We start from the raw sequence: 13,012 nt of genomic DNA, 5'->3' as shown, positions 1-13,012 counted from the left end.
TGTCTACCATAAGCCTTCAGTGCGCAGTCTCAAGAACCAGGAACTGTGTAAGACTAACATAGAGTTCGGATCTGGGCCAATGTCATCGTTATTATGGCAGCAGCTCTCCTCGAAGAGAGCAACGCGCCTCCTTGTCCTTCACCCTGTAGACCCGAAAGATCCAGGCCACATCTCTGCTTCGCTCGTCGAGGCCATATCCTGGACGTGGGGATTGGAGACGACGCAGGAGCCGATCCAAGTCGATGGTGATGAAGTTTTTATTCGTCAGCATCTACGACATTTCCTCCTGAAGTTGAGGAGATTTGGGTATGAGAGAACACTATGGATCGATGCGCTTTGCATCAATCAACATGATCTGGTTGAGAAGAGTCGCCAGGTAGCCATGATGGGTGAGATATGCCAAAGGTGCGACGAAAGTACTGGGTTGGGTTGGGCCTGAGGCGAATTGGAGCACGGAGGCACTGAGGTGGTTTAAAGAGGCGATGCGGAATCAGTACGGTAGGGCACCACTCATGGACATCATTGGGACCGTCGCCCAAGCTCACCGAGACGAGATCGTATGCGCATGGGAGGCCTTTCTAAGTAGGCCGTGGTTCAAGCGTACGTGGATCGTGCAGGAGGTTGTGTTAGCAACGTGCCTCGAGATACACTGTGGCAGCGAGATGATCTTGTGGGAAGAGCTGCCTGACAGTAAAGAAAAGATGGTTACCGCTACGTCTGGCACTTTTCCAGAACAATTCACCCAGCTTGATGCGCGAAGACGATCGTATCAGAACTGTGAACGCAACGTGAGCCCTCGGGTGGACGATCTTCACATCGCTAAGCAGATCCGGGACATTGTGATTGAGTTCCATATGTTCAAGTGCAGTGATCCACGCGACCACGTCTATGCCCTTCTCTCGCTTGTGGCAGACATTCCCGGCACAGTTAAGCTGAAGCCTGATTATGCCTTAACGCCTGGACAAACGCTCGTCTCGGTATTCAGGCAGACGCTGCCGGGTCTGAAACTGCGTTCGGCCAGGCCCACGAAGGTATCTTACATGCTTGACCTGCCAACTAGGGCCATGGCCTTAGGCGGATTGCTGAGGTTGGGCGGTCGTTTGCGTGAAGGTGTTGCGGACCTTTTGGAGCACGGTGTTCGCGCAGGAGACGACGAAGAGCTGTGGCGCGGCACGGCTCAAGAGATCCGAGACCTCACTAGACTACCTTGACCTGCAAACGTGCCTCAACGCCGCTACGCTGTTCTAGAGCACGCTTTGATATAGGGCGGCGACTGTTGTACATCGACCGGCGTCTGAACGGCAGATTATCATGGCTTCAATTTGGCTCGACGCCAGAGTTGCGACAATCCAATTCAAGGCCTTTTCCACACCTTGACTGTCCTTGACTGTCTCCACGAATACAACTGCCGCGACGTCGTGTCTGTTTGCCAGCAAGTCTCACGTGTCGGAGGATGTTCGCCCCTTTCAGCGGATCAGCGTATGGACACATGGGATCGCGGGTCGGCAGGTTTCGCCTTGACCAGGCCACAGCACATATCGCGTGTAAGCCGAACATGGGAGTTGGGTCCAATCGGCTATTTGCAGTGCATACATATGTGATTGGTTTTCTCAGGACGACAAATGTGCCCAACCAAACTTCCGTCAACCATCTCCGCTGGGATCGGAGAAATACCGCTCCAGGATTCCATGGGCCAACAGCATATCTCACACTGAACAGCGTTCGACATTCTCGCCGTCCTTGACATCTTCGCTGTCCTTGCCCCTTTCGGCGCGGAACTTGCAACTCCTGCTGTGCAACCACCATCGCATGAAGCGGTACATGGTATGAACCTGTGTCACGGCGCGACCCCAATGGTACTCCAGCCCCAGATGTTTCGAGTTCGCCATGCGTGTGAGACTTCATCTTGGCCGCGTCCAACAAGAGACGTGACAACACATCTGCCCTTCACGGCTATTGTCGGACGGTTTCCAATGTGAGGAATTATCCCGGGTCGAGGCAATATCGCGGTATGGTGCCCTCCCTCGGGGGCATAATCTCTCCCACCAGCGACGTTGAGAGACATCACCCACCTTAGCTTTGCAGGCGACCTCCGGGATTCCCCTTTTGCAACCGACGTCGTACATGCAGTCAAGGATCCGCAACGAGGTCCCGCCTCTTCCAGAAGATCCAGCGTAGGTCCAGGACGATCCCCTAGCCCCTTCTTGTCCCGATCCGGGATTTCCAAATCCACTGGAACAAGCGAGGTTGTTATGTTGTACATACCCGCTCCAGAACCTCGAGAGCTTACAGTGTGGTAGTACAGCATCAATAACAATGCATTATCCAGTATCCGTCGCTGCCCGACGTTGTCGCTGTGGTCTGCTGTACCGGTATAGAGGCGGGAACAGGCCGAGAGAGAAATCTCCTTTTGCTGACCTACGGTAGCATGTGGACATGTGGACCCGTGAGAATAGCGAGTCGCCGCACTATAGTCTGTCCACACATGCTCGTGCGTATCTGAAAATGCGTGTTGGTGTCACGTCCGTCTGTCCGCCCTGCCTGTGTCTCGAGAGTCCATAGCAGGACACGCAAATCGGCTCTGATCTCACAGTCGAGTCTCGCGATTTGCTATTTCAGCCTTGACTCGCACCAGTGTAGTGAACGGACGCATTTGCCGCTTGTCTTTGCTGCCATTGGAGAATCATTTTCTACACAAGTATCACAGTAGGGGTATCTACGCGCATCAGACAGACAGGTCTTGAATTCAAGCCTTTGCAGGCTTTACACGCATCTGAATAAATCGCACATGATCCCAGATCGAACCCAACGCTTGAACGACCCGCCTAAGCAACCCAAACCATCATTTCACATCATAAAAACACACACCTGTAGTCCGTTACTCGCTCAAAACCCAAGAAAGATAGTCAACAAAGTGATTACTGCCCCAATACTCATCGCACATGCAGAGTTTCTACTGCCATCACCCGTGTATGTCTGCCAGGGGTCCACAAGGCTGCTTGTTGATGGCTTGACAGATTTTAGACTGATGGTCGCGGTAGCTGTGGCAGTGGCTGTAGAATTTGGACTGGTCATTTGTTTCCTTGAAGTCGTGCTTTCGCTTGGATCGTTCCAGTCTGTCCATGTAGGGTCGGCGGAAGTTGTCTCTGTGGAGCTAGCCCAGTCACTCCAGGTAGGGTCGGCGGAACCTGTCTTCGTGGAACTGGCCCAATCACTCCAGGTAGGATCCACGGAGCCTGTCTCTGTAGATGTCGCCCAGTCACTCCAGGTAGGGTCGGAGGAGGTTGTCTCTGTCGATGTGGCCCAATCGCTCCAGGTAGGATCCGCAGAGGTTGTCTCGGTAGAGGTCGCCCAGTCAGACCATGTTGGATCCGCGGAGGTTGTCTCTGTGGACGTTGCCCAATCGCTCCAGGTAGGGTCAGCGGACGTTGTCTCTGTGGAGGTAGCCCAGTCAGACCCAGTTGGATCCGTAGATGTTGTTCCTGTGGACGTCGCCCAATCAGACCAGGTAGGATCCACCGAGGTTGTCTCAGTGAGTGTCGCCCACTCAGTGAATGTCAAATCTGCCGAATGGAGACTATTCATTGCAGACGTCGTAGTGGTATTGACCCAGTCAAGCCATGATGATGGTTTGTCGGCGGCCGCCCTCGTTGAAGCCGGTGTTGTAGTCGCTGTCCAAGAGCTGATTCTGGTGCTGCTCGAGAAGGGAGCAATCGGCGTACACCAAGCTGGGATGGACCAGCTACTGCTTGTGATAGTACTTGCCCAGGCCGAGGTCGATGGTCTTGCCAGACCCGACGTTGTAGAGGGTGTCGTCGTGCTAGCCGTTGACGTGGTATCGAATGATGGAGTTGATGTGGAGTTGGCCCGACGAAGAAGCTCGTAAACATTACGTTGAGCATGTCGGAGAGGTTCAGGGTATTGGAAGTCCGAGTCTGGCTTTTTGTTCATGAATGCTGCGATGCCAGCCACTGCTTCCTCGTACTGCTCATCCTCCTGAGTCATCCTTCGGGCTTTCGAGGAGGCGAGATTAGGAAAGGCAGGTGAGTCGGGTTCAGCGATTGTGCTAACATCCGGGATCACTCCTGTGTCAAAATACGATTTGACGTTCTGAGTGACCTGTTTTGAGGGGTCGCGAAGCGAACAATGCTGTGAAAGTCGAAGTCAGCAAAGTGCAAAGCCTGTTTTCCAGCGACATTACTTACCCCGAAACCGTTGTGCCATTGAATAGCACTGCCAACGAAGCCAGCACTGGAATTGCGAGCTGATTCTGACGGAGTTACAGGATCGTAGAAGTTCTCAACGAAAAGAATAGGCGTCTTCGTGACGATCCCTTCGAAGCTTGGGGGTCCCTCTTTGGCACTTACCTGCCAGGTAGCGCAGGCAAAGAGAATCGCGGTCAGCGTATCCCCGCCATACTGGCTCCTGTCATTGTAGAGAGCTCGCCACTCCTCGAACTTGGCGACACTAACATCGGAGAAGCGATTCGCATCGCCACAAGTGATAGCTACAAGAAGGTTCGGCTGACCTTTGATCTCAGACCGGATTGCGTCTAACGGGTCGAACGGTGGGGTCGCGCGACGTCTGGCAGCCGATACGGCCGTGCGGTTATGGTATCCGTAGGCCCACATGTCAAGGTATTCGCCCCATCCGGAGGGCCCAGAGAAGATGACCTCTTTCATGAGGCCTTGAAGATCGTCGTACTTAAGCTGATCTCCTTCTGCGGTATATGCTGTGACCTTTTCCTCCAACAGGTCGTTGTAGAAGGACCATTGCTCGTCGAGCAGTTCGCTGCCGGTCAAGTCGTCATGAGCCAAGGGGCACTGCGTAGGACCCGCCTGTGCGCAGAAGTCGAGAAACTTTTCTAGACCTGCATCGTAGTCGCTCACAGCCTCGTCACCCCTAGAAGGGTCAGCCAGGGTGCACCTCACATCGTCATGCTGGGAATCTTACAGCCCGTAATAGTAGTCGGTCGGGTTGATGTTGCCGTCAAGGACGACTCGGTCAACTTGGTCAGGAAACATGGCGGCAACGGTGGCACCCAGCAAGGTACCATAGGAAAAGCCTATAGGGTCGGGCGCGTTAGCCAAGGTCAAGGCACAGATCACTCTCAAGTGATCACCTACCCCAGTATCTGATATAACCATCTTGGCCGAATGCCTCAGCCATGGCTTGGATATCACGCGCCACGAATGTAGTGCCAATGAGCTCTCCCGCAGTATGGTACGTAGGCTCTGCACACTTCTGACCTTGTGCTACCAAGCTGTTGTAACCGTCGTTCCAGTACGCGTTGGAGAATGGCACTACGCCGTTGGGGTCGTCCAGAACAGGCACGTTGAAGTCGTTGTCGGGTACCAGGTCATCACCATCCTCCTCGGTCAGACTGTCATCTGTTTCGGCGATGATAGTTGAATTGACACCCGGGCAGCTGTACGCCATATTCAAGGCAACACCACTACAAGCACAGTCAATCAAACTGCTTTTGAAAGATGCCGAAGAAGCTTGAATCTTACGTACCGAGGATCGAAGGTGACCAAGTCCCAATCATCGCCAACAAGCCTAGCTGCTGTTAGTCTGACCTGTAGCTGATGAACAATGAATGGCGACGCACGTCTGCAAACGAGATCCTTGCCCCACTACGAACTGTGAGATGCCGCTCGCACCTGGGCCACCGGGGTTATAGATGATCGTCTGATTACGAGGTGTTGCGCTCTTCGCGGGCACCCGCACCATGGGCAGGCTAATATTCTGTCCAGAAGGATTGATCCAGTCTAGCGGCACACTCAGAGTTCCACACTGAAGGTTTGGCTCCAGGTCGACAGCACACGGGATCCACTGTATTGTACCATCGTCAACAGGAGTTGGGGTCGGCGTTGTAGTGGTAGTGCTGCTGCTAGAGGACGTCGAAGACAAGGAAGACCTCGATGACAAGCTTGATGTCACGCTTCCATTGTTGTTGCTATACGATGTTGATGACAGAGACAGGCTTTGTGACGATGTAGATGCGATGGGAAAGTTGGACGTTGTCCAGGACGTCGTGATTGTGGAGGTGATGGGGGCATAGCCGGAGGGACATGTCAGACTGAAGGACGCCGACGCAGCAGCCACGGCCATTTTGAAAAGGAGTGACTACAGTTAGTGCTTTTAAAACCGCTGAAGAGCAAGAATGACTTTGAGTGCAGATGGAAGAATCACCTCAACCCTTTATATCTTTCGCATTGCAGACACATTGTTTCTGTCACGGTGAGCGACCCTGGTGGTAATCTCTCAAGACCGAAGTTTGAATCTGCTCGACATTTATGCATGAGTACTTGGGAGCATTCTCACAAAGCCCCTGCAAACTCTACGTGGCCAAGCGCAAGTCTTCAACAAGAGTGTGGCTGGACACAAATATCGAGTTTGTTCGATCAAGGCTCCCGTCGAAGTCCTGGAGACAGGAACGAAAGTTCGCTCGAGCAAAGTCAAGGGCGAGAATGACGGGAACAATCACGGCCGGTTGGGTGGAAGCATATGTCGCAATCAGATCTCTCCCGGATCCTGCAATACCTTTTCCTTCGAAATCCTACGAGTAGGGTCTGGTTTCCAGGAGATTCTCCGTGCAGTTCGAAAATGCTCGAGCGTGATCTGTCATGTCGATACAAGTGAGGAGATTGCTAGCGCAAGCAACGAGGTATGCATGAATGTGCGCGCACACTGACCACGAGAGATAAGTAATCAAAGCTGACAGGAGCAACGCACGCCCCATGAAGAGCTTGGGCCATTGAGGAGATGGACCAACACGTGATCGCAGCCTTGTCGACCTGCAAAAGTACCGAAACACAGCCTTGCAGCGCTGAGGTCGGATATATCATTTTACATTCCTGAGCGTTTCGGTATCGGCGCGCAATACCCGGATAATCAGAGACCAATGCCTCTGGAAGAGTCGAGAATGGTCCACCCGTAAGCCGATACATCCAGTGCAAAGAAAGGGCACAAGAGCTGCGAGGCGTGGGATGGCATTACCCCTATTCCACGGGTAGGTCAGGCTGCCAGTATATTTACCTTTCAGTGACAGCAACGAGATCGTTTGCCATCCAAGTCTCTTTGAATTGCCTGTGGCCTGGTCCGGTAGACCCCAGTGTCAGTTTTAAGCATCAGTGCAGCCTTAACTCGACATTGCCAAACCTCCACGTTCGGCTGGCATTTTACTTGGTCCAGCCAGCCTCGAACGTATAGGAACTTTGATTCTTCGACTTGTATCGCCCTGATTGTGGTGTTTTAATTGACCTCATCACCTTGGACAGCTTCTTGTCAGTTTTGCTGCCTCGTTGTCGGTCTTGTCTCTGGGTTTAACGATTGTCATTCTTCACACCGTCGGGTTCATGTCAAGAGTCAGTCAGAGTACCCCTTTCAACGGAGTCGTGGAATATCAATGGTGTCGAGGATCCCCCGAGTTTCATTGCCTTTTGTCATGTACACGGTCACAACTGAGGCCGTCCTCCTTGAGCTCCAGAGAATACCAAACGGAGAAGAAGAAGACAGGACCTATACAGTAGGTTTCCATTTGGCAATAAGTGATGCTACGGTCATTCTAGCCAATCACAAAAGAGCGATAAACAATTGCTATCACCATGAAATGCATCCACTTCAACTGCACCTTTCTCCTTCACCTGCGCGGAGAAACACCCTTTGACATCACTCTTTTTCCATACCAGCTTTGCTAGAAGGCTTCTTGTCAAGCTGCAAGCGAATCACGCTTATCATGATTGGCTTAATATGGATATCTCCCTCTCTCTCTGGGGCCCTCTACCTGCCCTGTTGGAGCCGCACAAGACACTTGCAGCTCGATTGATGCCCCAAACTCTTTCATGGACGTCTGCTCCATTGATTCAGCTAAACTTTGAATTACCGCATGCAGCACTGACGCCGACATACTGATCTATTGAAAATAGTCCCCTCACCTCTACTCTTCTGACCTTTTACTATGCCTGACCCAATGACGATACAGGAAGAGTCTGATCACTTCTCCCCCTACAGGGCGGATGGAAAGCTGTATGGCTTCGTGTGCGTGGTCACTGGCGCAAACATGCCAGTTGGTTCAGCTATTGTGACGGAGTTGGCAGGTAAGAGAGTCATGACATATGAACAAATCAGCTCGACTGACAGCACAGCACATGGCGCAGCATGCATCTACGCTTGCACGACCACCGAACAGTCCTCAGGAGTACAATCCTCGCTCCTCAAACGTTACCCGAACACCAAAGTCATCGATTATCCCTACTCTATATCCTCCGAGCAAGATACATTGACTCTGATTGACGAGGCTCTTAATGCCTGGGGAAGACTGGACGTTTGGGTTTGCTCTTCGGGTCTGCTTGGTCCTCCGTCCATCGACCTTACCACCCCGGAAGATCTCCAGAAATGCTTCGAAGCCAACAGCCTAGCACCATTCTTCGCCCTCAAGTACGCTCCGCCTGCGATGACAAAGACCTCGCCAAAGGGTAGCTACCCGAATGCGGCACCCAAAGATCAGTCCTACGGGAGCATCATCGTGGTGTCGAGCACGGCAAGCACATATGGTGGATGTTGGGGACCTTGCTATACCATGAGTTCACATGCTGCCCTCGGCGTGGTGCGTGCTGGCGTTGCCGTGCTCAAAGGCACAGGTGTGCGTATCAATTCAATCAGTCCTGGTCAGATTGATGTCGGAGTCAGTCTCAACGGATTCGAGAAGAGGGGCATGTTCAACAACACTCAGCTGCCTCCAGCCGAGTTACAAAATGAGACTGCGCAAAAACAGAACATTGGTTTGGAAAGAGCAGGCCAGCCAGCGGAAGTGGCTAGAGTTGCGGGCTTTCTGGCATCTGGCTTTTCCAGTTACATCACGGGCTCTAATATGATAGTGGACGGTGGCGCGAGTGTGATGTCCCCTCTTATGGTACCGATATAGACGAGACAGTCGTTAAAGTATAGCATATATCGACGAGAAGATGACAAGGTTGGAGGATTGGAACCTCTTCTCGACAAGCTTCCTGTCTCAATGGGCCTTCCATTGTGCAAACACATATGTCCTGATCGTCTGATTTTGTAGGGAGTAACTATCTAACAGTACCGTCATATATGAGACTTGGGTCCTGCTAGCGAAAAAAGACTCCCTTGGGATCCGTTCTGGGCACCGTGTAATGATCAAAGAGCCATGAGGAAAAAGCGTTTGATGATAAGGAATTGGTGCCTGGAATATGAGCGAAGAAGCAACGTCCTGCTTTACATATCCGTATGGTAATTTGTGCAAACACTCGCGGCAGCGCTGTCCAAAAGGAAGCTGAACCTCCAGCAGCATACAGGCCTCATCAGCATCAAGAGGTCTCATAGAGACAAGACGAGTGTCTTTGGACTTGACGTCTACGGGAATTTCGTTGCTTGCACATCATGTTCAGGAAAATGTAGAAACATGAAAAGTGTAGAAATCAAAAATACGAATGGGACCACAATCCTCCGCCAAATCCGGTATAGTTCAATTTTCAAATGTTCCTGGCAACTTTTTGGACCTTGAATCCATTGAAACATTGCACAAACACGACTCCTGCGCATCGCTTTCCAGCGAGCGCATATCACATCTAACCATGTCTCCTCGCTCGAGAGGTGTAAACCTCATCGCCGATGTCCTCGGCACATCCGCTGCACCCTTAGCAGCCAGACGAGTGCTCACAAGATCAGGCTTTTCGTCTCAGAACCACATCTGCCGCTCATGTCGACAAGCTCTGTCTCAGCAACAGCACCGTAACGCATCGACAGCCACGGCAAAAGCTACAGTCGAAGCACCTCCCATCACACAGCTATCCCCCGACGGGCCCGAAGCCTCGCCAGTATCTCAACCCATCTACAGCATAAAAGCCGGCGTGGTTGTTTCGCGGCCGCCCCTCCTCACTCCGGACCCTCACCCCTTCGAGACAGCATATCATCTCTATCAGCGACGACTTAACGAGCGTCTCGTCCTCCCATTCACACAGTACTTCTACTACAAGCGCAATACACCCGCGTTCGAACAGTGGCGCACAAAGCGTCGGGAAAGAGGAGGTGTCGCGGCGCGTGATATAGGCAAATACAACGCCTACACCGAGGAGAGCTGGAACGACGAAGCGCTAGTGGGCGATGAGTCGGGCGCCCCGGAGAAGATTGTGAAGGATCTTGTCGCCGAAGAAGGCCGCGCAGAAGAGTTCACGGGCGCTGGAGATGCGACGTTCGCAGGTCTAAGGAGAAAAACCGAGGCTGATGAGAAGAATGACCAGCGCAGTCTGGAAAGAAGTCTGCATAGGACGCTGTACTTGCTGGTCAAGAACAAGACAGTCAACGCTCAACAGGATGAGAGCGAGCTGTGGAGATTTCCCTCCGGGACGATTGCTGGGTTCGAAGGATTGAAAGAGGTGAGCTTCCTTTCCCCGTACACCGTTCGTGCTCAGATGCAAAAAAGACTAACCTTTTGTGTGACAGGCCGCACAGCGCATCCTCTTTGCGTCGTTAGGCGCCAACATGAACACCTTCTTCGTCGGCAACCACCCCGTGGGCCACTATGTGCAGAAATTCACCTCGCCAATCCCACGTGCGGCCAGACCGCCTACAACTACGCAAAAGGACAAAGCGTCGAAGGAGATGCCGCTGAAACAGGATCTTGCGGCTGAAGGGTCGATGGTCGACGGCGAGAAGACGTTCTTCATGAAGGCACGGATCATGGCCGGACAGGCTGATTTGAGCGTAGCGCAGCAAGGTGGAGAGATTGAGGATTTCAAGTGGTTGAGTAAAGATGAGGTTGAGGCGCTGGTGCATCCTGATTATTGGACTAGGGTGAAGAATATGCTGGTTGCGCAGTGAACTTCATCGTCAAAGTCGACTTTCTGCCTACTGCAGTGGATAAGGGATGAGCCTGTGGGGTCAAGAGACAGAGACAACCCAGCAAAAGGCAGAGGCTGCGTGAGCAAGAACAGCGCGAAAGTAAGTGTGCTTGTACTATATCTAGACTTTCCATGTCCTGTACAAGTTGTGATCATTCCATTGCATATTGGTGCATTGCATTACTTCTGATACGGGATATGGAAAGGCTCCCTAATGATGGGCTTTCCCATGCTTATTTTTGTCGGGCAGTGCTGATAAAAGTACAATACAGTGCATGTCCAACTCGTAAAACCCGTTCATTTTTTTCGTCATTGTACACTTCCAGTCATGATTCCATCTCCTTCCTTCGTTGCGCTTGGGCCAAGCGGAAACGTCGTAGGACAAGCATACAATTGATTTCTTGGGATGTGAGTGGAGGAAAGGTGAGTTGTGTGGTCAATCTGATTCTTTTGCCCATGCTTTCCCATTTTCCTAGTGACGAGTGTGTGCTGTATTCCGCTTTCTATTCCGATCCATCACCAAACACCCACCCGGGAAATTCGTCAGCGAACTTGACCACCGCTTTGAGCCAGTACTCGTCCTGTCCGCCCCAAGTGCGCTCCGCCTCTAGCATGGCCCGACAGCCCTTGACGAAGTGCGCGTCGAATTTGTGTTTACCGTGCAGCGCCTTGTCGGTGACAAAGTCCCAGTTTCGACCCTGTAGATCGTACTCGGTGACGTACTCTTTCTTTATCAGTGGGCGGGATTGCGTGATGTAGATGGACAGTGTGATCAGCAACCACTGCTTCACTAGCGGTAAATGGTGCTGCGGCTCGAGGAAAGGGATCAAGATTCGTATGGCGTGCGAGGTCGTTAACAAGTGGACGAGCAGGAAATCGTAGCCATGGCCGCCGACGCTCGTTGCGCTGGAGGTGTGTAGGGCGACCGCTAATTCTTGGGATTGTTGAAAGTCTGCGTTTGGATCGATAATCTTCCAGGCCGACCAGTGCTCGAGCAGGATTGATACAAGGGCCTGATCTGTCCAAAGGTGGTTTAATTTGTCATCGGTGTGATCAAAGGCTGAGTCAAGACGTTTGTCGGCCTGGACCCGGCTGAAGATCTCGAAGATGTTGGTAGTCGTGTATGTTGGTGGTGGATTGGATTCGAGGAGTTTGGCAAGCGTGGGGTTATAGCATGTTGCTGCTAGACCTAGGGCTTCCATGCCGACTTCGCGGCTGTTCAATTCGTAGGCATAGCCCAGGTGAATTAGCGGGTGGCCTAGACCGGTGGTCAGACAATTGAAGATTGGTTCGGCGTTGGGAGACTTCTTGGAGCCGCGCTGAAACAGGAACTTCTCGACGACATGTTTCCAATCGTAGCTCTCAAGCACGAGCTGGTCTTCGAAGAAGTCGACAAAGGCTCGTTGGTACTCTTTCTTGCCCAGGAACTCGCGATAGTCGTGTTCGGCAATTTCGGCGGGTGAGTCTTCCCATTGGTCTAGGCCATCGTTGGCGGAGTCTTCGTAGATGTCGTTCAGATGGTCGGCTGTGCCGCCGAAGAGGAAGGCTGAACCGAGAATCTAAGAAAGTTAGCATAGCGACACGAGATAGTGGAGGAATCACAGACATGAGGATTGTGATTGTGGAATCGGAGCTTGCTGTACAAGATTGAAAAGGTTGCATGGTTGAGTTTGAGGAGATGCTTGAGGCGTCGGGCGCGTTTGTCACTGGAGACTTCGATGTCATGGACTTCGACAGAGGGGATGTTGATGGCTTGAGCGGTTTTGACTCGGCCAAAGCCGAATCTGGGGAGGGACGATGGGATGAAGTTTGAGAACATGTTGACTAAAGAGTTATTGAGGTAACATTGTACGGTTCAATCTCATGCAACTCATGTCATGCTGAAAACCGGGTAGATGGATGTATTAAGTACAGTCAGACTCGACATGCAGTTCGAGGAAGGAGGAGGTGAAGTCGTGCGGAGTGTATGACTAACACAGCCACGTGCACCGCCACAATGGGAAGGAGCAAGGAAAAAGAGGGCGAAAGCGGTTGGGATATGCTACTTCTACCTTCAAACCTTGCACAAAAGATCAATCCTGTCCTTTCAACGATGGTACCTATGTTCGGACAATTTGACATCCCACTTGTGTTGTGTAGCTCAT

The 13,012-nt window shown here is 52.1% G+C and overlaps 5 protein-coding genes across 5 annotated transcripts; 3 read left to right on the top strand and 2 right to left on the bottom strand.

The window, feature by feature from the left end:
• Positions 1-57: 57 nt before the first annotated feature.
• EDD37DRAFT_373679 (uncharacterized protein) lies at positions 58-1,264 on the top strand. Its single transcript, XM_062811997.1, has one exon. The coding sequence runs from the start codon at positions 483-485 to the stop codon at positions 1,209-1,211; it is 729 nt and encodes a 242-aa protein (XP_062670909.1). The 5' UTR covers positions 58-482; the 3' UTR covers positions 1,212-1,264.
• Positions 1,265-4,230: 2,966 nt separating this feature from the next.
• On the bottom strand, positions 4,231-6,206 carry EDD37DRAFT_373676 (uncharacterized protein). Its single transcript, XM_062811996.1, has 6 exons — positions 5,612-6,206; positions 5,518-5,559; positions 5,127-5,455; positions 4,954-5,065; positions 4,529-4,902; positions 4,231-4,467 (listed from the first exon to the last, which is right to left on the bottom strand). The coding sequence occupies exons 1-6, from the start codon at positions 6,112-6,114 to the stop codon at positions 4,400-4,402; spliced, it is 1,428 nt and encodes a 475-aa protein (XP_062670908.1). The 5' UTR covers positions 6,115-6,206; the 3' UTR covers positions 4,231-4,399.
• A 1,452-nt stretch (positions 6,207-7,658) lies between these two features.
• EDD37DRAFT_628658 (uncharacterized protein) lies at positions 7,659-9,410 on the top strand. The gene is made up of 2 exons (XM_062816446.1): positions 7,659-8,102; positions 8,151-9,410. The coding sequence occupies exons 1-2, from the start codon at positions 7,964-7,966 to the stop codon at positions 8,927-8,929; spliced, it is 918 nt and encodes a 305-aa protein (XP_062670907.1). The 5' UTR covers positions 7,659-7,963; the 3' UTR covers positions 8,930-9,410.
• Positions 9,411-9,484: 74 nt separating this feature from the next.
• On the top strand, positions 9,485-11,196 carry EDD37DRAFT_373583 (39S mitochondrial ribosomal protein L46-domain-containing protein). The gene is made up of 3 exons (XM_062811994.1): positions 9,485-10,403; positions 10,471-10,968; positions 11,141-11,196. The coding sequence occupies exons 1-2, from the start codon at positions 9,603-9,605 to the stop codon at positions 10,846-10,848; spliced, it is 1,179 nt and encodes a 392-aa protein (XP_062670906.1). The 5' UTR covers positions 9,485-9,602; the 3' UTR covers positions 10,849-10,968; positions 11,141-11,196.
• On the bottom strand, positions 11,088-12,791 carry EDD37DRAFT_373603 (uncharacterized protein). The gene is made up of 2 exons (XM_062811995.1): positions 12,475-12,791; positions 11,088-12,427 (listed from the first exon to the last, which is right to left on the bottom strand). The coding sequence occupies exons 1-2, from the start codon at positions 12,685-12,687 to the stop codon at positions 11,372-11,374; spliced, it is 1,269 nt and encodes a 422-aa protein (XP_062670905.1). The 5' UTR covers positions 12,688-12,791; the 3' UTR covers positions 11,088-11,371.
• Between the last annotated feature and the right edge of the window lie 221 nt (positions 12,792-13,012).

The sequence above is a fragment of the Exophiala viscosa genome (assembly GCF_022695815.1).
Source record: "Exophiala viscosa unplaced genomic scaffold EDD37scaffold_4, whole genome shotgun sequence".
NCBI classification, from domain to species: Eukaryota; Fungi; Ascomycota; class Eurotiomycetes; order Chaetothyriales; family Herpotrichiellaceae; genus Exophiala; species Exophiala viscosa.
This window is presented reverse-complemented; position numbering and strand designations above follow the sequence as displayed.